At 35.2% G+C, this 23446-nt stretch overlaps 2 protein-coding genes across 2 annotated transcripts; one reads left to right on the top strand and one right to left on the bottom strand.

Moving 5' to 3' along the window:
- Window positions 1-6217: 6217 nt before the first annotated feature.
- Window positions 6218-22103, bottom strand: LOC132550921 (CST complex subunit STN1-like). The gene is made up of 9 exons (XM_060215023.1): window positions 21862-22103; window positions 20755-20850; window positions 19373-19435; window positions 18821-18985; window positions 18415-18569; window positions 17361-17465; window positions 9854-9964; window positions 6992-7067; window positions 6218-6675 (listed from the first exon to the last, which is right to left on the bottom strand). The coding sequence occupies exons 1-9, from the start codon at window positions 22058-22060 to the stop codon at window positions 6509-6511; spliced, it is 1137 nt and encodes a 378-aa protein (XP_060071006.1). The 5' UTR covers window positions 22061-22103; the 3' UTR covers window positions 6218-6508.
- Window positions 10980-16550, top strand: LOC132550915 (3 beta-hydroxysteroid dehydrogenase/Delta 5-->4-isomerase-like). The gene is made up of 5 exons (XM_060215016.1): window positions 10980-11038; window positions 13333-13541; window positions 14595-14759; window positions 15100-15315; window positions 15991-16550. Exons 1-5 carry the CDS (start codon window positions 10980-10982, stop codon window positions 16548-16550), a joined length of 1209 nt encoding a protein of 402 aa, XP_060070999.1.
- Window positions 22104-23446: the final 1343 nt, after the last annotated feature.

Raw genomic sequence — 23446 nt, 5'->3', positions numbered from 1 at the left:
CCTTCCATATGACTGACAACAGGTGTTAACATCATGAGGTTATACAGAGAGTCTATAGGACTTGCTCACATCAATTTTTTGTGAACATTTGTATGCTTTGCAAACAGAAGAGAAATTTTGAAAAGGTTTACATTTACTGTCCCTAAAGTATTGGTCCCTGCTCCTCTGACTTTAGATGGGTGGACAGGTGGATGATTTGGACCATATACATGTTCTATTGCAATAGAAAATCTATTTGTAAAAAGGGCCAACACATATATAAAGCTACCTTAGTATTATCATAATCTTTATCTAACCAAGCTCAAGTCCAATATTTATGTTTTGAATTTGAAAATAATCTGGAAACAATTAAACCTATCAAATTTCTTCAGTAGAGGTTTCTTTAAACTTAAACATCAGTAGTTCAGTTAATATCTGGAAGTTTATACTTAATGTACAGTCTTAAAAGATTTGCCTGCAGACATCTGACTTTCAACACACGGAGACAAATGATGTCTCTGTTACTGCACCCTTGGTAAGACAACACTGTGTATTGCATGAAATGTTTCACTGATCGGTCTCAAAATTAAATAGGCACAGAGCAAAACCAACACATTAAGTTTTGAAGTATCAATTCTTTGAACATCCCACTACCTAATGTTGGAGGGCCTATGGAGAGAATCTTATATTTTTGTTTTGTGAAATAGCACGTTCATTGATTTACTAACTGTTCATACAACTAATGATATATATATTTTGGTACAAAGCAAATATTTTGTAAATTGTATCACATCACATTATAGATCATTAAATTCTATTGGTTGTGCACTGCCCTTCCATTACAATGGCACAACAAAGTCAAATTTATATGGCGACTGTATAATTGCAAAGGGTAATTCTTTATTGTGATGTCACAATGCTTTTTGACAGCCATTCCCAGTTTTAACTGGACTGATGCCATAGTAAAAGATGAGAATTGTCAGTAGAATCTGGCTAATACTTAATTATTGCTCAAAAATTGGTCGGTGATGTGAATATGAATTATTAAGTATTTTCTGAATATAACTATAGTCATTAACATAGTAAGATTCCCTTCCGATTAATTTTCCATGAAATCAAGTTAACTTGCAATCATATCAATAATAATTACATTCTGGAAACATTTACTTCACAATTTACTTACAAAATTCTGCTTCACATTAAATAGAATAAAACAATTTCATCTCATGACGTACACAAAAACCTCAAGAAAATTTCTAAAAGGCTTAACTGAATTCTTTATGCATGTATAGACACATACAAACCTGTCAAGTATTGACTTTTCACCCTGCAAATGATACCAAGATTCATGCTTCAGTATAATACAGTATTGTTTTAATTGAAAATTTTCTACACAGGACAACTTAAATGTTGGAGAAAAACTACAGTAAATACTGAAATATGTTTAATTAGTTTTTTTTAAACATTGTTTCTTTTATGTTGATAATCTGTGGGATCCTGAGGCATGCCGCATTTGTTTAAATGAAGTCTGTGCATTCTTATATATTATCATTCAGCATATCAATTATGTCTGGCTAGTGTGAATAAGATGTAGGCTTAGTATGATTCTAAATTAGGCTCTATTTGATTAATGTATGCTGGAGAAGTAAAATTTCTTATTGTCAGATGACCTAATGCTATCATGTTTCGTCACTAAGTTGTCATCCGCCATGCATTTACTTTTGACATTTCAAACTTCTCAAGTTCCACCAAGGGATTGAGCTCAAACTTGCATGAAGTGATCCTGAGATGGTACTGACTAAGTGTTTTTATTTTTCAGGTATGTCTCAAATCCAAGGTGGCCGCCATTTTGAAAAAAAAATTAAAAACTTCCTCTCAAGTTCCACTGGTGCCATTGAGTTAAATATTTATGAGAATATTGCGGAATAGTCAACAAAGTGTTATTTTTCTACCTTGTCCAAACTTCAAGACAGCAGCCAGGGAGGCCATTTTAAAACGTGATTGTGCAATCATGGTTCTCCTATGCAACACCTATTTCAAACTTCTCAAGTTTCACGAGTTGGATTGAGCTCCAACTTTACTGTCAAAAATAGGCAACACTTGTTACAGTTACCTACTCCTCACCAAATCTACCATCTGCATCATGGAAAACAGCTTCTTAGTAAGATTTCTTTCAAAGTAGAACAAATAACCCTTCTCCCTGCCAAAAGGTTTTGTAGTTGAAGCATATAGATAAAAAAATATTGAGACATGTATAATATATTTGTTGCATAATTACAGGACATTTGATAAAACATGAATATTGAACAAGTGAAACACAACAAATTGAAACATTTGATAAAAATTCTTACAAAAGTTTGTTACATGCAAATATGTCACTGTTATCCACTGTATTTGTTACTAGCTGAATAACTTATGACACTTTCTCTTGATTGCTGACGTAGGTAGAATTGATAGACAAAATCCATAAATATGAAGAAGTTATGAGTGTTATTGAATTTCGTCAGCATATTGTGGTTACCGAATAGAAAATATAACTGATTATAATAGTTACTGCTTCCTTTCAGCAGTTTTGCAACATATATTTAACATATCTTGAGTATTTAAAATACAGTCGAAACAAATGCGATTATTTTCTTCCACTAGGTAACATCCGCAAGACCCCGCCAAAACCTGCTTACAAAACTAAGACCAGTTTTTAGCAGGTTTTGGATTGCACGGAAGGCCAGAGTTGGGTGATGGTAATTGTTTATTTAGTTTTGTTTTGTTAGGAGATGAACTGCAACTGAGTTCATGACATAAAGTTTTGATTTATTTCAAGACTTTTTTCAACCAGACAATCCAGCAACAGATCCTCATCAACACATGCTTCATAAAATTGACAGATTGTCGCAATTAACACATATGTAAAATATGAAAGTCCTACCTCTTAAAGTACAATAGTTTTGGACATGGTAAAAGGTTTACAACAAACATACTGCACACAATGACCACAATCTTTTGATCTGGGGCATAAAAACTTGCATTCACTTCTGATCTAAAATTATTGAGAAGTTAATCTATTATGGGGTTCATGAGATATCTTGTACACTTGCTTTTTATTTTTAACGTTTTCAAGAGTGACTTTTACCCTTTAACTTTGCTAAACAATGACTATCTTTAATCCAGTGACCATCTTATGGAGTAACACTATGGTGTGAATATGAAGTACCGTAAACCCAAATTATTCATGATATAGGACTGGGCTGGCTGTAGACTGGAGTGATTTAGGACTGGGCTGGCTGTAGACAAGTGTTTTAGGACTGGGCTGGCTGTAGACTGAAGTGTTAACTGTTTTAGGACTGGGCTGGCTGTAGACTGAAGTGTTTTAGGACTGGACTGGCTGTAGACAAGTGTTTTAGGACTGGGCTGACTGTAGACTGAAGTGTTAACTGTTTTAGGACTGGGCTGGCTGTAGACTGAAGTGTTTTAGGACTGGACTGGCTGTAGACAAGTGTTTTAGGACTGGGCTGGCTGTAGACTGAAGTATTTTAGGACTGGGCTGGCTATAGACTGAAGTGTTAACTGTTTTAGGACTGGGCTGGCTGTACACTGAAGTATTATAGGACTGGGCTGGCTGTAGACTGAAGTATTTTAGGACTGGGCTGGCTGTAGACTGAAGTGTTAACTGTTTTAGGACTGGGCTGGCTGTAGACTGAAGTGTTTTAGGACTGGTCTGGCTGTAGACTGAAGTGTTTTAGGACTGGTCTGGCTGTAGACTGAAGTGTTTTAGGACTGGGCTGGCTGTAGACTGAAGTGTTTTAGGACTGGTCTGGCTGTAGACAAGTGTTTTAGGACTGGGCTGGCTGTAGACTGAAGTGTTTTAGGACTGGGCTGGCTGTGGACTGAAGTGTTTTAGGACTGGGCTGGCTGTAGACTGAAGTGTTTTAGGACTGGGCTGGCTGTAGACTGAAGTGTTAACTGTTTTAGGACTGGGCTGGATGTAGACTGAAGTGTTTTAGGACTGGACTGGCTGTAGACAAGTGTTTTAGGACTGGGCTGGCTGTAGACAAGTGTTTTAGGACTGGGCTGGCTGTAGACTGAAGTGTTTTAGGACGGCTGGCTGTAGACTTAAGTGCTATAGGACTGGGCTGGCTGTAGACAAGTGTTTTAGGACTGGGCTGGCTGTAGACTGAAGTGTTAACTGTTTTAGGACTGGGCTGGATGTAGACTGAAGTTTATTAGGAATAGACTGATGTTTTTAAGGACTAGAATAAGCTTTCTAAGGATTTAACTTAAAGCTACACATGTAAATGTAAGACTAGACGGTGAAAATGACTAGACCAGGAGCTTTTTTAGGTCTACACCATGAGGTTTTTCAGGACTAGACTGTGAGGATTTTTTGTAATGTAGTCGTGAGCTTTTTTTGAGAACTAGACTTGTGAACCTTCTTTGAATTAGACTTTCTGCTTACATAGGCCTGCACTGTAAGCTTTCTTGGGACAAGTCTGTGATATTTTTTTAGGACCAGACCATGAATTTTTGTTCGGACTAGATTTCACATTTTCTTAGGAATAAATTTTAATTTTTCTTAGGACTATGAGCATTCTTAAGACTAAACCATGAGCTTTCTAAGGACTTAGAGATTTTTATCAGCTATTTTCCATTTTCTATCCACTTGACAATGAGTTTTGGCACAGACCATCAGTGTTCTTAGGACTAAATTGACATTCCTTATGACTAGACTGAGTTTTTCCAGGACTAGACTGTAACGGTACTTACGACAACTCAGAAGACCAAGAGTCAGTTAAAGACTGGGCTTTTTCTAGACCCAACTCTGAACTCAAAGGCCTTAACCATGAGGTCATAGAGAACAAAACTACACTATTTTCTAAGGATTTACCTGTAACAAAGAGTTTTCTCAGTGCTGCACCATTTTTCTTAGCACTTGGATATTAGTTTTCCTAATACTAATTAAGCTTTCTTCCAACTTGGACCAAGCAAGTTTCCTTAAAAAAGACGTACTGAAGCAATGGATGTTAAATTGATGATAGAAATAAATAACGGAATGACATTTCAGATTGAATAAAACAATTTTATTTCATCAGTCCTTATTCATAAACAAAAACATCATATTTGCACCACAAGAAATATGTATATCCTAAATCTATGTTCAGTTTACCAATACATCACCTCAATGTCTTTGTGAGTACAAAGGTCAAAGGTACCTCTGGATGTTTGTAATTTTCCTATCATTAGTACAGATATCAAATTAACGATACAAACGGTATCCTGTACAGGTGATATGGAAGACATTGAGGAAGTACGAAACGCACAAAGATATGCTCTGCTATAACCAACAAACGATGGCACAAACCTCATGGTTTAACTAACTTTATCTACTGATAGGAACTTTTTAATTAGTACAAACACAATCTCAGACAAGGCTGCAGTAATAAACAGCTTCTTTGTAACACTGTGTCAGTGGTCTGCACCAAGCCCGAACCTATCGAGGATATTTCAGTTAGTGACATAAACCTGGGTGTGGACACTATAAGTGGTAGTGCCCTGTACAGAAAGAACTGCAGAATTTGTCAACGTATGAAATGCACCAAAAACTTAACTGGCCAATCAACAAAAGAAACACAGTATAAGTAGCAGCATTACTTGTCAGAGAGCTAACACAAATACTTGTATGTTAGACAAACACCCACAACAAGAAATACATACTGGAAGTGGACAAATCTGCCACCGGACATTTCATCATGTCGGGTCATAGTATCGATGATATCATCATCAACGCCCTGACAACAGATGTACACAACATCAGCAACAGGCTACATTCGGAAGAGAACCAGTGGGACTCAACATAACAATATAATGGTGAAGATGAAGAAGACGCCATAAATACTATACTGTGTATACCTTGCAGGAAGATTTATGCTAACATCAAAAATATACTCAGACGTGCCTATACCATTCAATGAGTTTTTAAGACATGGTACCAGGGTAAAACTCAAACGATCTTACAGTAGAAACAACGACTACTTGAGACAGAAAAGAATAAACACCCAAATTACACCATAAAGCCTTACGTCACAGCTGATAATACAAGAAAGGAGGCTACAACACAATCTAATCTTTCAAAGCCCTCACCAAAGCACACCTGGACTTTGTCAAGGTCCATATAGTTTCAGCACAGCAACTTATTGCTGGAGGGCCAGCCTTAGACCAAGCTACAGAAATGCTGAAGGTGGCCCTGCCTCTATGTGAGGACTCTTTCGATACATCTGTATTTATCCCAAACACATCTGAAGACAAAGAGGGAGAGGAAGCTTGGGACTAAAAACTGTACAACTACAATTATTTAACAGGCTGTGGAGGAAATTTGAATTTCTTTTGGGAAGATCTGACCATTTCGATGAATGACAACAATAGATTTTGATAAGTTACAAGATAACATTAATCAGAAGCTGACCATGGCAAAAATGCTTGTCATGTTTGAATTTGACGACTACAAGGGCAGCAATGATGAATTTGAAAAATGACCTTAAGTGAACATTGTCCTATATCTATCTTCAGTCGTCCTGATGATATCACTGCACTCTTCCAGTCGTGTAAGACAGTAACGAACAGCATTGACCTTGACCTTACCATACTGGAAAGTTTGACAAGCTTCTTTATGTAAATTTAGAAAATGACAACCTTTATCAGCATCTACAATGAGACAACAAAAACGCAATTGTAAAAATTTTCATACATCTCTTTTCCAATTTTAATGTTGAAATATGTATAGAATCTACATGTATATAGATTCCAAAAATTATATTTACATACAATTTATATATTGTTATGTTATTTCTATTGTTAAATCATTGGTTTCATCCTTTAAAAAATCCACAAAATCAGAGAAAAAATGAAAACAATACAAAGTTTAAAAACAAATTAAAATAAAACAAATCCCAACGCCACCAAATTCAATCAACAGTTGTGAAGTATAACCAATAAATAGATGCCATGGTTTTGTACTTACGTTTTGCAATTGAACATTTCTTGGCTAGAATTTGTAACAAAGTCTTTTCTAATGCTGATTGAGAGTTGGTGAGTACCTGTGACAGAAATAAAAGAGAAGAAAGGTCAGACGATCACTCATGCAAATATTGGTTAAACAAGAGGCCAAAAGGGCCTTGCATTGCTCACCTGGATTATTCAGCTATTTGGTCATTTCACAAAGAATTTCTGTGAATTGGGGCCAAATAGAAGTCAGATTCATCACTCATAGAAATTGCTTCAGACCAACCTTGGACAATATCCTTGCACAGAAGAAAGGATTTTTAAAAACATATATTTTCCCCTATTGGGGCCCACATCTCTGATGTCAGACTCCTGGTTGATACAGTATTAGGTTCGTTTCAACTAGTTATGCTTCAGACTGAAATGAGACAGAATCTAGACATTTCCACAAAAGGAGGATTTTAGAGAGTTTCTTCTATTTCAGCTATTTCCGCCCCAGAGACCTAAGTCTCACTGATTATACCAAATTTATTCCAATTCATTCAAGTATGCTTCAGACCAAATTAGGGCAGAACCCAGATATTTCTTGAAAGGAAGAATATTTTTTAAATTTTTTTTTCCACTTCTCCTAATACCCCTTCCTGACCAAACCCCACACTGTTTCCCCTTGGATTTAAGATCAACTATTTATACAGTTGATTTTCATACAGCCAAGCTTGTTTCAGACCAAAATGGGATAAAATTCAAGCATTTCTACAGAAGAAAAAGAATTTTTCTTTAATTTCACGCTACATCCCCTATTGAGCCAAGTCCCTCCCTCCCCTAGGGGACAAGACCAATTTTTTTTACGTAAAATTGACTCCACCCAACTTCAGAACAAATTTAAGCAAAATCTAATCATTTCTTCAGGAGGAGAAGGATTTTAAAGAATTTATTCTATTTTCCCTATTGGTCCTTGCCCCTCAGGCCCCAGGGAGCTGAGACGTCATACAACATTGATTTCCCTAAACCCAAGAATGCCTCAGACAAAATTTCGACAAAATTCATTCATTTTTACAGGAGGAGTAGGATTTCTAAGAATTTGCTTTATTTCCTCTGTTGGGCCTGGCCCCTCCCATCCAAGGGGGCCAAAACCTATTGATTTTTACAAAATTGATTCCTCTTCACCCAAGAATGCTTCAGACCAAATTTGGTCAAAAATCCAGTCCTTTAGGATTTTCAAGAATTTGCTTCATTTCCCCATTGCACCCTGTCCCAGAGGTTGAGACCCACCATTTATACAGATTTGCATTGTAGTACATTCCCCCGAAGGATGTTTCTGATCAAATATGGTCATTCATGACTAGTAACAATTTTTATTGAAAAGTTAACAGACACCCAACAATGGCTTAACCTTCAGACCAAGTGACCTAGAAACTATACCATCACCTCAATCCTGTCAACTTTGGTCTGATGCACATCAAGAGATTATATTGGGAAACTCTCAAGGAATAAAGTTTAAACACTGACTATTCATTTCAACCTGCAAAATAAATTTTGTTTCTGAAAAAATAAGGCCAAAAAGCCTGGGATTTTAAAGAAACATGAGGTGTAAAGGTCTTAAAATTATTTCTATTTCATAGTATGTCTGAATTTGTATACATTTCAATGATATTCTTTATAAATTCAAATGATATTTAAATTATATTTTTATCATCTAACTGCCTGAAATTATTTTTTAATATCATAACCAAGACAACGGCTTTATTTGATGATTGTAACAATTCCTTGGTCAATTTTCTCCCATAGAAGATATGCTCCCGACCTGGAACAGTTATAGGGGGCCAAACACGGGGGTTGGGCTTAACTACACATACACAAGCCAAGCATACCTGATATTATTGTTCTATGGTTTTTCCTATGTTTCCTCAACCAAACATGATTATTTATGATTATTTATTATAGTTTCCATGTTTAATTCCTTCCAATTTCTCGTTACAGGTTCGTATTGTGTCGTCCTTCGTAATAGGAAGCCATTTTGTTTGACATGAATAAAGTTAGAGTTATTCCCCTTTCCCCATTGAAAAAGCATACCCATGAGCATATACCAAATAACACAACATTTTCATTCTACATTTTATTTACAAAATAACAATAAATAACATGTACAAGAATATTACATAAAATAAATAATCAGACGTTTTATTGATTATGGATCGTTTATCAGAAAGTCTTAATACATAGCAGGCCGGTTTAATAGCGTTTCTCGAAACCCCAGAAGTCGTCGTCGTCACCGTGGAAGAACTCCTCGGCGTTGAAGTTGTCTTCCTCTGTCTGGTCGTTGTAATAAATGGCGTTCTCGTCGTCTGATGGTGTGTCAGTAGGGTCAGTGGCGCCGTGGGTCATGGGCGGGTCATGTTACTGTATAGTTATCGTTAATTGGCTAATCACACGCTGTCACTCACTCACACTCGAGGTGAGGAGACGACCCAAGCTGTTTACAACACTGCTGGGCTAACCCTTATCAAAACACCAATTATCGAAATGAGGACTCGTCATACTGGTACGCTTACTGTACCATTATGGAGAATAACTGTTGGTATAAACAATTAAGTGAATTCTTGAATGGTACCTGTAAGTTATACACAATGCGACATGCTCTCGGCCATTACGACATTAGCGTACGTGAAATGAAATCGGCAGCTTCAATTTGCATTTTTTACCCGCGGACATTACATGGAAGGTGGGTTTTTTCCCCAGATTTTTGTGTCAAAAAAGGGGTGCGGACATTACACAGATGCGGACATTACGTGGGTTTTTACGGTACATTCTTCTAATGCACCAAAGTTCAAAGAAGGAGGGTGGGCTTCATCAAGGGATAAATGACAGAGCATACACTGACCTCTATCACATAGTGTTGAGGCTCCCGTCGAGCGCACACCTTTCCTTCATTCTGTAAACGTGTCAATGCCTCCTCTACACACTGCGCCCTCTGCTCACCAGCAGACAGCAACTGTTCAAAAAATTAATAACCAATGCTTATTTCTGTTCTGTTAGTTCATCCCCTGATTTTGAGTAGGAAACAAGATGAAAGCCGCCCTACCCTCTTGGCTTACAGCAAAATAAATTCAAAAATTTTGGCTGTTACAATTTTAAAGTAGACAAAACACCAACTAAGAGCATCAAGAACAAATTTTATGTACATGCATGTTACAAATTCACTATCATTTAAAATGGTTGCCATCAAAATCCCTAATAATCACATTGATTTTATCAATACTTTGTGTTGACTGCTCTGTGTTGCCATGGTAACTCTAGGCTCAGGTGTTGATATCGGAAAGACAGCATGAAAGGGATTACTCCTTGACTAATTCCTGTTGTTGTTAACATCTGTGTCACAGGAGAGATTTGACATTACATTTAAACCTAATCAGCTGATCAAATCTACACATTTTAAATGACACACACACAAATTTTCAAACTATTATTCATTGCCTAAGAGGAAACGAAAAGGTAATGAACTAAATTATTAAAAAAATGTTACTTAAAAACTGTCATAACTTTAATACATATAATTTGACCACACAAATATTTTATCAATTTCCAAACCTGAATTTTCAACCAAATAGCAAAGACAAACATCAAATTTTATCTAACTACATTTATCTCCTAAAAAATGAATACCAAATAGGAAAGGCCAGTTTCCATAAGAAGAAAAAAGAAACATGGGGATTATTTCTGAGGCTAAAACAAATCAATGGGTTGTTTCTTAAATTTCACATTCTTGCAAACTTAGTAACCATACATGATCTTGCATTAATCTCTATTGACCAGCAATTAACTACACTTGGTCTCGTAATACCTTCATCTGGCCTGGTGTTGTCTAAAGTCTGTTTGACACTGGTTTAACTATACAGACCACACTAGGACACATTTCCCTTATATTTCACTACATTTGGCCTCACATTAAGTATCTGGAACAAACATGCATGTGGTGCCCCCTAGTGCCAAACTTAAATGAAGACAAGATGAGGAATAGACTGACTACTTGGACAGGGAGAGGAAAACATCGCAGCTTACTTCTCAGGTAATTTTGTGTTTGTGTGGACTTTTCTTTCATTAAGCAACTTAAATGAGTTTGGTTCTTATATGATTGAAGAGAAACATTTTTGGACTTGTATGCCATATAGATACAACCATGTCGTATCTCCACGTCAAAAATGATGTCATGTGTAATCAAGGCTGAATCTAAAAGCATGTCATCATGACATCATGAGGTGACTTCAGTCATACAATTATGATGAATTTAAAGTGAAAATACATCTGTTTTTCACAATTATTTTCTTCACTGATGAAATTTCATGATAATTTACCTGAATTACTTTCTATTTCAAACAAAGATGAAAAATGAATCTACATTTTTTTCACTTTTGGCTATCTACAAAATCTTTTTTATCAAAATATATCAAAGAGGTAAAATATTTTAAAATTTCGACTTAGTTTACAAAAAATTTATTTGGTAAAATGAAGCATCAAGACTTTGTTCTTATTTTGTACATAAAACAACATTTCCTTTTAGAATGTCGAGACTCTATGTAATGCCCTACTTTCAAGCATACGTTAATTGTAGAAAAAATTTTAAACTGATAACTTTTCTATCAGGGCTTTTTCTTCACTTATTTAGGATAGAGCCTTTTAATCACATTTTGGGTAGAAAATTAATCATTTTGGAATGAATCTTTAAGGAGTAAATTATATTTTGGTAATTTGGCCATATTATGAAATAAATCCAATAGGGAGGAAGACGCTGTCATATATTTACTCGTGTTTTTGGAACTAATACGTAACTTTTCTGTCAAAGTTGCTATTTATTTCTGAGGACCAGTCCATATTCTAAACAAGATTGTTTTCCTTCATTTTTGTGAAAATCATAAGGCGATGAGCTTAAATAATATATCGCTTACAAGCAGAGGTTATTGGAGTTCATTCAACTTTGCAAAGGGCTAACAATTATCTATGAAAATAACTGAACCAAACATAGTGTAGTACAAACTTCGAGTATTTCTGAGTTTCGCGTGGTCCCAGTCAGATTGTATCCATAAACCAGTGAATTTTTATCTTAAAATGAACTCCTACATTTGTCGCTGCCTACATCCACCATCTTGAAAAGACCATTCCTTAATGGGTACACAACAGTGATATAGGCTTTATGGTTCGCTTCTGAAAATTTGACATTGATGTTAATTTCCCTATACACGATTGGAACTCTTTTGTATTACTTGTATATGCATTTGTGACAAAGGCCATAGCAACATGTAAGAAAATGTCTTCAGTTACAAAAATCTACTGAAATTTGTTTCCAAAAGGCTTGGGATGCTGTTCGGATGCTAGAAATATGTTAAAAATTCAAGTATACAACATCAAACTGCTGTCATAAACAGAATGTAGGACTGACAAGCTGCTGGTCTCTCCAAAAGGAAATTCCATCAGTTAAGGTGTTAAAAGTCAAACACATAGCACACATATGTATTTTCGAGTAAGTATTCTACACTTTCAACTTTTTTCATATGTTTATCACACTTTTTTGATGAAAATGACTTGAGATTCGACAATGCGATTCTCTTCAACCTGTTCATGAAAAAAGGCTGTGTCGTAAACATTGTGACTTCATCAATTCAGGAATTTGTAACAATGTATATTTGGCAGGGATACGCTTATGAGTAAAGTTTAGGGAGAAATATTTACATTATATGTGTTGTGTTTGTTCTAGTCTGAAATTTATCGGTGAATTGCATTTGAGAAACATCATGATTTCTTATCATGAAAATAGTTTTAGACAATGGAGTTGTGGAACTACTGTGAAATCCTTACTTTTAGAGTGGGTTGTTTTCACTGAATTTGTGGTAACACAAACGGGTAACCAGAAAAATATTGATACCACCTACAGTATAAGTGGATTTAGAAAGATATTTCTATGATGAAAAAAGTGCCAATAAAAGTACACTGTACATGTTTTTGTAAAATGACAAAATTTGAATGCCACCAAAATAAAATATTTCACAGTAGCATTTTTTTGTGGAGAATTCAAATCACAACAATCAGTATTCACTGCTGATTAATACTGCAAATATTCTTATTTTTTGAGGAGTTGTATTTTCATCTTGCTATAGAAGAAAATAGAATACTTCAAAAATAATAAAGGCCAATTAAAACCTCAATCTGTTTTCTTGACCTCTAAGAAAAATGATATTTTTTTTCGTTCATGCTGTCAGTAAAATTCCAAAAATCTTACTCATAAACAAAAGCATATTTTAATGTAAAAAATGCATACATTTGAGGAACAAGTCCTTTTTTCGACATCAACATTTCTTATAAATTCAGGGCTTTATACAACAGACAGAAATCGCCAGAACACCACATCAGCATGACCACACCTACAGATGTCCAAAGATCATCTACAGGAGATGTTGTCATGGTTACTGGAGGAGCAGGGTTCCTGGGACAACATATAATAGGCCATTTACAGGAGAAGGCAGACCACGTCTCAGAAATCCGAGTATTGGACATACGTCCATACTCCAACAAGCTAGGTAATTCAGGAATTTCCTAAAAACTGACAGATAAAACAAGTTTATTAAAGACACCAGAGTGACCAGGGGTCACAATAGCCCATTCTGTAGAGTGTTGACCTATGTAATATCAGGTGATGATCCCAGGCGTGTGGTTGGACTCTCCCTTCCCACAACAGGTTTTGTTTTCTAGGAAGCCAAGAAACAGATGGATTGTGTTGTCATGGTTGTTTCCAGTGGAAAGACACTTTACTTTAATTGATCTGGATGGGATGTGATGGGCCTCCCCTATGTTGTTCAGTTAAATAACCATCACCTACTATCAAGGAGTCCACAAATCAAAATGACTCTTGTTATTCCTGGGGTGAAAAACCAAGCAAATAAACCTTACGGAACCAAAATTAATTCATGTATATTGTACACACCTTAAAATATATCTCAGGGTACCATAATGATTTTGAGAATTATGTACACTGCAGGGGACAATTGAGGGATCTAACATTAATTTTTGTACATTTTGTTATTGTTCAATATTTGTCGTTTACCAGTAATAAGACCACCCATATTTACCATTGTTCAGTGGATTTCTAACTGCAGTTTACATATTTCAAAGAATAAACAAATAAAAGTTAAGAAAAATCTGTTCTTATGGGGAAACGAATCAAATTACACATTTCTTGTTTTAAAACAATTTCTGTTAGAAACAAATCAGTTTAGCACATCAGAAACTTAACTTCCTGGTTTTGACATACGGAAACAACATGTCAACTGTAAATGTCATGTTCCACTTATTATCAACCCCAGGGACAAATAGACCATGATATTAACAGAGTTTCACTGTATTGCTATTTCATTGTCCAGCAGAAGCAGTAATAAGCCCACCCCTGACTATGAGTCAAAATTTTCATTGGTTGGCCATGGGTTATTACAATATAAATGTGTTACAGCATTAAAACATCATGGTGGAGAAAACTTTTTAAACTTTCTAAGCAATGAAATTTAAATTAAACAAGTACACTTGTGCTGACCTTGATCTGTTGTTAACACTTTATGTTATAATTTGTGTTGCTCTAGGTCATAAGGAGCTAAAACCTCTGACCAGTATACTAGGAAATATCTGTGACTTGCAGACCGTCCAGCAGGCTTGTCGTGGAGTGAACACTGTCCTTCATGTGGCTGGAATGGTCAGTTACGGAACATTTCCAGACATTGATGGTATGCAGAAGATTAATGTTCAAGGTAAAATATGTACTCTATAAAAGTAAAATTTTGTTGTTCATTTTAACTCAATTTCTGTTGGAATAATCAAATTCTACGAAGAAATTCAATGGGAAAGAAACTTCAACGTATTGTTGTTGCTCTGTGAAAACATATCTTTTCTATAATGTTCAATACAATGTCATTATATTTCCTGATAATATAAAATTACTAGTGCTATAAATGTTTTTTTTCTTTATAAAATTCTTGTTAATATAATGCCACCATACATATCAAATTTCTGGTAATATGAAAGAAAACCTTTCTATGAAATTCCTGTTAATATAAAGGTGGTCCTTTTAGAGAGGTGTCACTATTACAGGTACCCAAAACATAGTGGAGAGTTGTCTAATCAATGGAGTAGAGAGGTTGATCTTCTGTAGCACAGTTGATGTGGTAGTGGGTTTTGATGACATTCGGGACGGAAGGGAGACAACCACGCATGTGCCAAAACAGTTTCTATTCCCAGGTTACCCCGCCACAAAGTATGAGGCAGAATGTCTGGTTCTCAAAGCCAATGCCAAGAAATGTGAAAATGGTATATTTCTAACAGAGCTTATGATATGTTGTTCATACTGTCTTTATCAGAGGTTGATTCAACTGAGCAAACTTTCTTTACCTAGGATTTGGTTAATTTGTTTGACCCAATGTTGAATAATCTAACTTTACTAATTGTGGTTTTAATTCACTTGACCACAGGTCATTCACACGCTCATATCACATATTTTTCTGGATACACAGAGGGAATTATTCACAATGAATTAATTTGTCTTGGCCTACTTTGGAGATGTCAATTGTGATCAAATTAGATTGCAGAAATGAACAATGAAAAGAAAATGAAAGTTCTGCTGTTATCTATTTCAAATACATTATAGTAGATAAGTTGATAAATTTAACTTTACATATGATTTTGTACAAAAAATTGAAATGCTCTAATGTAGAACAGTGTCACTACAATAGCTATGTAAACACATCAAGGCACATCCTAGTGTGATAGATATCAAAATAATGATTTTGGGAATGAAATTCAACATTATACGGTTTTAAAATACATATCGAATCCAAAAACCTCAACTTGCCCTCACCTGACAGGTGAAAATGTATCAGTTAATATAGGATATCAATAGAACTACACAAGAAAATTAAAATTAAACTGTGTGACCTTACGTTTTGTGAAGATATTAAAAATATAAAGATATGTTTTACATTTTAGGTAAGATCCTGTGGACAATGTCACTCCGAGCTAATGTTATGTATGGGGAGGAAGACCCTTTCTATGTTACTAGTGGCTTACGGTCAGCTGCTTCAAACAGAGGCCGGCTTGTCCAGGTTGGGAACGGTCAGTCCAAGTTCCAGCAGGTCTATGTAGGAAACACTGCCTGGGCATTTATATGTGGTGACCGGGCCTTGAGATTAAACCACAACTTGGGCGGGGAGATTTTCTACATACCGGATGACACTCCAGTACAAAACTCTTTCCTGTTTATGCAGCCATATTTGAAAAGTCGTAACTACAGTCTGACATCGTATCGCTTGCCATGTGGCCCCGTGTACTATAGTTTGTACCTAATGGAGTTGGTGCTACATTTACTGTCCCCTCTTATCAAGATCAATCTCCCGACGCCCTCCTGTAGCGTACGCTACATAAACATGGACCTGTACTTTAACGGTAGCAAGGGGAGACGACTCCTTGGCTACGAACCTTTGTACAGCCCACAGGAGGCAACAACCAGATCACTAAAGTACTATAAGCACGTCACACTACTGTCTTGAAAAAATAGTTCACATTGATGAAATATCTGCTTTTTGATAGTGAATAGGTTTGTCTCTAAAGTATCTACCTTTTACCATATCAAAATTCCATGTACAAAATGCAGTCCTTTGGAAATAATGTTGTTAATTCTATAGTAATTTCAATTATGATATTTTCATATTACAATGTTAAGAAGCGAAATATCATGCAACTGCTCAATAAAATACCTGCAGAAAATACCATTAATTATCAATATTTACATGTTAATTTAGTTTAGAGCATGGAATCATCATTTTCTTCTTATTATAATCACAGCAGGTTTCTGTTTTGTCCTTAATGCTTAATGATCCCTGATCAAAACTTCCAAAAAAACTACATATATTTTTTTGATATATTACTTAAACAAAAATTGTACAAATTTTGAAATAATTCAACATTTCATTGCTATTTTCATTCTTCAAATTTCAAGCATATTTTGAATACCTGAAATTCTGAATGAAGATTTTTTTTTTTTCCTGAAACAGATGTTGTTTCTTTTTCTTATATGTTTTATGAATGATATCAGGAAAGTGTATAATATTTTTCAACATATCAAAGTAAAATATGACTTTATCAACAAATATAAATGTACTGTATTCTATCACCAAATACATTGTGTACCAATCGTGTTGGTCAATAGTATGAGGTCAGAAGATATTTCCGTTTATGTGTTTTTATTTTAGATGCGCAGGAAAAAGTAATTGATTGCTTTGGATATAACATGTTCCCAGTAAATCTAAGTGCTGATGACTTAAGATATTGTTAACAACAACAAACATAACATAACTAACCTTGGACTCAAGTTCCTTGAGCAGAACATCAACAGTTATCTCCCTTGTCTGATTCTCCTGAAAAAATTCTGTGATCACCTTCTTGGCTTTCAGCACCAGGCTTTCCTGCATTAAGATATAATTCCATCTGTACAACTTCAGAACACTAGTTACTTCATCCCCTAGGTTTAACACCACTTGCACAAAAGGAAATAACTGACTGGGATGTAACTCTAGTTCATGTCACATCCTGAATATATAGGTGTCCAGTAGGCCATTACATGTATAGCTATTTGGTGGGTGGGGTGGCCCAGTGGTAATGCCCTCCCCTTTCACCTCTCCGTCCAAGGTTTGAATCCCAGAATTGGCATTAAAAGCCTGATAATTTCTTATTTTTGTAAGCCAATGTTAACAAAAGTTACAACTTTGAGATAAGTTTCATAAAATCTCACATGAAATGAAAACAAATCTAATATACATTTTTTTTCACCTAACTTGGCAAATACACATTTTTAAAAGTTTTCAGTCAAAAGTTAAAGATAACAATATTGTGTCAATTTTCAATTCCTAGCATAGCATCCTAGTCAATATTAAGACATCACAATCGATTTCTGACTGGGCCAGCCAATGAAAACTGCTCTAGGGTAAATAACACTAGAGACACATACAAAATACTACATGGACAAATTTACTGAATAAAAGGCAGATTATGTGATAAATGAAATTATCACAGATAAATTGCAGTAAAATTACAAGAGATCAAACGTTTTATGAAGAAGAGTTTAACAGATCCAATACGAAGACAGAAGGTGGGTTAAATATCATTTACTGGTACATAACTGTTACGATTGATTTGGTTATTAGTGGTTATAGCTTAGAGTTTAATTAACACAGTTACTGTTAATAACAAGTCTACACACATGGACACATTCAATAATCACTGCAGGCTTTCAAACTATGTGACTAAATTTGAAAACAACAATAGGTATTTCTAAAATCTGTGATATTTTTTCCTAACAAATCTTCTCAGTAAAAATTTTGCATTTTCTTTTCTTCTTGTTTATCAAGTAATTACCTTTGACAAAGTTCCAGTGGCTGTTTCCTGTAGGTTGCAATTTATCACCTGGGCCACTTGGCTTGGGAGTTGGAAAGGTTGGTCATAATTTTGTTGATAGAGTTTAGGCAATTCAGCCAATCGCCTTACTTCTTCCATGGGATCATCAAGTCGTGCTACACAGCCAGTCAAGGTAAGTAAGAAGGAAGTCTTTTGATTCTGCTGACAGTGGTAAAGGATGTGCATTTTACATAAGTGTCCATGCTTTGTTTTATTGCACAAAAGTGAAAATGTATGGAGATTGGTTTTCCCCAGGTACTCCGGTTTCCTCCAGATAGCCAGCTTAAAAATATTTAAGTTGGCTATCAATATTTTTCATGTAATTTTGAACCGGAATATTACAGAATTTTACTTGTTGTAAGGATACTGTGGTACAGGGCGACTACCTCTCGCTGATCTCTAAACACCTTCACCTTCCCTCGTACTTGTATCAGATCTCCGAGTGCGTAACCCTCGTGTATTTTATTGTCAGTAATTCGAGATGCCAGCCCTTGCAGATCAGATGGAAGTTCTGACCAATCAGACCCAGGCTCTGAAAAAAGACAATAGTATGAAGGTCAATTTTACTTTCATTATTAAGAGGTCAAGGTCAAGGAGGTGAAGGATTGTTTTTCTCTTACCCTGCTGATTTTATTACATACTTGTGGTTTTGTTGTTGGAATGCTTTCCATCATTAGCATGATCAATGAATTGTTACTGTGACATCTTATTGTCCTGAAACAGGATTCCCCCTGTCTCAGACCTAGGATGAGACAAGGAAATCTCATACCAGTAAAAAGCGTGAATTTATCTGTCCAGGGTAAGGAAATACTTTTCTTTTCATCTTAAGACATGGTTAAAAATCATTACTACTCTCAAACCGTTTCTTCCATCTTTCCATCAAAACATGTGTTAAGTGTCCTCAGTGTTCTGTACACACCTGACATATTGAATAGATCTTTTTTCCAGCAGCAACATGGAATTACACCAGTCCCATCATCAACTGAAAAACAAGTACAATCAGATTACAAATTATTATATCAAAACTGAAAATTAAAAAAAAAATATATACACCCTTTATTCATCACATGCAAGAGCGACGAACATGGTTGTATCAAACTTTATAAATTTTCAAAATAACACAACAATTTTCTATCTCAATCCTATTTAAAAACTACAATTACATGCCACAAATGCCAATAAAGATTTAACAAATAGGTAAAAAAAATTAAAACAAAGAGTAATAACTCTTCAATAATTGACCTGTTTCATGGCAAACAAAGCAAGCTAAAGCACACCTTTTATAATTTCATGGGGGACATTTTCTGTGCTCAAAAATGGAAGCACAATTAAAATGTGTACATATATACCCTCCAGTAAAGAAATAACACCTGTTAATGATATTGAAATATAAGAATAGATTAGTAAATTCACTTGATGAATATATTATGATTAAGAGTCAAAAGTCTTAGTCTCCCTTACAAATAGGGAGGGTTGGCCAGTATAATGAATTGCTTCACCTGTCCAGTAACCGACAAGTTATCTGACCTGTAAAATTACTAACAAGTAACTTACCTGTCCACATAATGACAAGCTACCTTACCTGTCCAGTAATTGACACATTACTTTATCTATCAAGTTACTGCAAGTCATTTTACCTGTTTAGTTACTGACAAGTCATTTTACCTGTTTAGTTATTGACAAGTTATCTTACCTGTCAAGTTACTGACGAGTTAACTTTACCTTGAAAGTTACAGACAAGTTACTTTATCTGTCAAGTTACTGCAAGTCACTTCACCTGGTGAGGTTCTGATGAGTCAATTTACCTGTTGAGGAACTGATGAGTTACTTTACATGTTGAGGAACTGATGAGTTACTTTACCTGTTGAGGAACTGATGAGTCACTTTACCTGTTGAGGAACTGATGAGTTACTTTACCTGCTGAAGAACTGATGAGTCACTTAACCTGTTGAGGAACTGATGAGTCACTTTACCCGTTGAGGAACTGATGAGTCACTTTACCCATTGAGGAACTGATGAGTCACTTTACCTGTTGAGGAACTGATGAGTCACTTTACCTGCAAAGTTACTGAAAAGTTATTTTACCCGTTTAGTTATTGACGAGTTACCTTACCTGTCAAGTTACTGGCAAGTCACTTTACCTGCTGACAAGTTACATTACCTGTTTAGTTATTGGTAAGTTATCTTACCTGTCCAGTTACTGACAAGTTACTTTACCTGTCTAGTCACTGACAAGCTTCCCTACATGTCTAGTTACCGACAAGTTACTTAACCTGTTGAGTTACTGACAAGCTACCTTACCTGTATAGGTAAAACAGGTGTGATTCTGTTCCACTTTAACGACCACACCTATGATGTCTACCTTGAACAGGGGATGATCCCGATACAGGTAGGTCCCTGTCAAAAGAGTAGCGACACAATGAAATCCTAGAACCAGGAAAAAACATCCTGATCTGGTACTGTGGTTTATTTCTATATTAGATTGGATGGCCAGTCATACAGTAATAAATCCAGGGTACTACCAGGTGCATCAATATGTGCTAGCCACAGAAAAAAGTAAATAACATTCTTTATCAAATCTCATAAAATTCATAAATCAAAAATGATCAAAATATAACAAGAAGTGTTTGAGAGCAGTATAGCTTGCCTTTAGATGTTGTCTTCAATTTCACATCAATACCAAACGATAATCAAAACATGCACATCTAATTCACCACAATTCATGTTAAAATAGGGCTGGGCATATTGATAGTAATTTCAATTAACCAACATCTCTGAATAGTGATGATCCAGTACTGCTAGAAAACACTTGTTAAAAATATCAACATTTTAAGGTAGGATGCCACCAATACCAAGGTCAACACTGGAGCAATTACATCAGCATCACTAATCATTGAATAAGCAACTAAAAAATGTTCAGTGAGGAACTAACAACATGTCATTATTCTAACGCCTAGTAATCTTGAAATCCATTACTGAAATACTGAGGGAGAGGATGTACAGAAAAAGAACAAAGGGCAAATAACTATGAAACAAAGTCATCTAAAAATGTTTCTCACGAAAATTGTTTTATAGGAATCAGTTGGAAACTATGAGAGAAAATCTTTGTATAAATATATTTATAATGGATGGATGGACAAAGGCAGGCACAAAAAAGAATAAAAAAAATGGTAATGTTCAATCAAGATTGAATCAATTTCAATAAAAAGGATCCAAGTAAATTGTTTTGATGTTTCATCACCTCTTACAATCATGCCAATGTGAGCGTATATCTAAACTACATATGTAAAACATCCTTGGAAATTGGGAAGCAAATAAATGTTATTTGTTTGCATATCCAACAAGAGTAAGTAAATCCATCAAATATACTCCTAAATCTGCTTTCCAGTGGGAACACTGCAGTCTCACCTGGAAACACGATATTCTCCTTCATTTGTACAACATCTGCTATGTACATCTTGTTATAAATCATGAAATAGTAATCTAAGCCCCAGGTACTTGTTGGGAAGAAATCTTCTGATGTTTTGCTCAATTCGTCCTTTGCTATTTCAGTAGTGGAAGTTTCATTTTTCGTCATAGTTACTTCCTGATTAGGCCAGCTGGTCATTTTGTTTGACAGTGGATGAAGCTTATATGATCAACATCTGGATATCACAGCTGTAGTAAAAAATTAATAAATTGTTACAGTACTTCAGTTAGAAAGTCTGGTTTTCATTTCATTCAATAATATTCCTAAATCTAAGAAAAATTATTTACTCAATTTTTTCCACAGGAATCACGTCACAAAATTGAAGGTCAATATCTTTAAATTTTTACTTAACATCAATGTTTTCATACAAAAAAATATCAGTGAACTGAGTAAAACAGAATACATGTAGTAACAATACACAATTTCAGAGTTCTAATTCCATTTTACACAAGTGTATTTTCCATGCTAGTCTGACAGATTTATCTATCCACAAACCATGTAACAATATTTATTCTAGGATGTATGATATAGGGATAGGGAACATACCTACATGCATAGATATCTCTTTGTAAAGCTAGAGCACAGAGATTCAATTTAATTAGCTATGTTGTGTTTATACACCAGTCTCCTGCAAAGGTACATAATCTTTTAGAAATAAATATTGGTAAAAAGCTTGATAAATTTCATTGATCTTGAAAACATTTGTGACAAATAAAACAGTAGCTGTTTACAATGGAAATAACATCCAATATTGTAGACCACTTTCAGCCAGAAATGTGAAGAACATTCTTCAATCAAAAGCATTAAAAATCTTAATAATTTTCCATCTGATTCATGTAATTTTTACTGCACGTCTTTTTTATTTGTAAGTGTTGTTTTTGTTATGAAAATGAGATTCATTTCTCACTGGACAACAAAATGACTGTGGTCAAGTCAGTCAGTGTGGAGTTCACACTAACTACAGCTTAGAAGTGAATTGGGCACAGGTATATCAAAACAATTGCAATCTGTCATGAGAGCAGGCTTCTGTGACTTCACGCTTAGTGAACAAACACAAAAGCTAATACCAGAGGATCCTCCAATGGGCCTATTTTGTTATCAGCCTGTATTATACACCCCAAATATATTCGAATTTTTTGTTTGCAAATTAATGTAGAATTTCATATAAATTTCTCTGCCTTTGAATGAGAAAATTCCATCTTGTCTGGTTATTTAAAAAAAACCATGACTTGTACACTAATGGGTCACAGTTTACATTTTTTATTCTCTGTGTAATGAGTTAGACTTCCAATGCATCCACACAAATATGATTGTTCCAATCTGTTGATGATAGTGATACAGAGATTACCCTCTATTTTTAGCAACACTATAAGCAGTTGATATGCGATGGATATGTGAAAAGTTTGCGACTCTTACGAAGTGGAAACAACTAAATTATTCAATTTTGTTTAAACATCTAGAATGTTACGATGGTTACTGAGCCATGACAAAAATACTGACGTCCTTTTTCATGGCAAATGTTTG

The sequence above is a fragment of the Ylistrum balloti genome, unplaced genomic scaffold, assembly GCF_031769215.1.
Source record: "Ylistrum balloti isolate Yb309-2 unplaced genomic scaffold, AGI_CSIRO_Ybal_v1 Utg370158, whole genome shotgun sequence".
Taxonomy (NCBI): domain Eukaryota; kingdom Metazoa; phylum Mollusca; class Bivalvia; order Pectinida; family Pectinidae; genus Ylistrum; species Ylistrum balloti.
Note: the sequence above shows the minus strand (reverse complement) of the source record. Positions and strands in the feature narration are given on the sequence as shown.

Bases quoted from the DNA above. Each gene is read 5' to 3' on its own strand.
- LOC132550915 (XM_060215016.1), top strand. From the start codon at position 10,980: ATGAGGAATAGACTGACTACTTGGACAGGGAGAGGAAAACATCGCAGC. The intron at 13,542-14,594 runs GTAATTCAGGAA...GTGTTGCTCTAG, and splicing joins TCCATACTCCAACAAGCTAG to GTCATAAGGAGCTAAAACCT. The intron at 14,760-15,099 runs GTAAAATATGTA...TCACTATTACAG, and splicing joins GCAGAAGATTAATGTTCAAG to GTACCCAAAACATAGTGGAG.
- LOC132550921 (XM_060215023.1), bottom strand. From the start codon at position 22,060: ATGACCAGCTGGCCTAATCAGGAAGTAACTATGACGAAAAATGAAACT. The intron at 20,851-21,861 runs GTGAGACTGCAG...CTCTTTTGACAG, and splicing joins GGAGAATATCGTGTTTCCAG to GGACCTACCTGTATCGGGAT. The intron at 9,965-17,360 runs GTTAGTTATGTT...TTTTTTGAACAG, and splicing joins TCAAGGAACTTGAGTCCAAG to TTGCTGTCTGCTGGTGAGCA.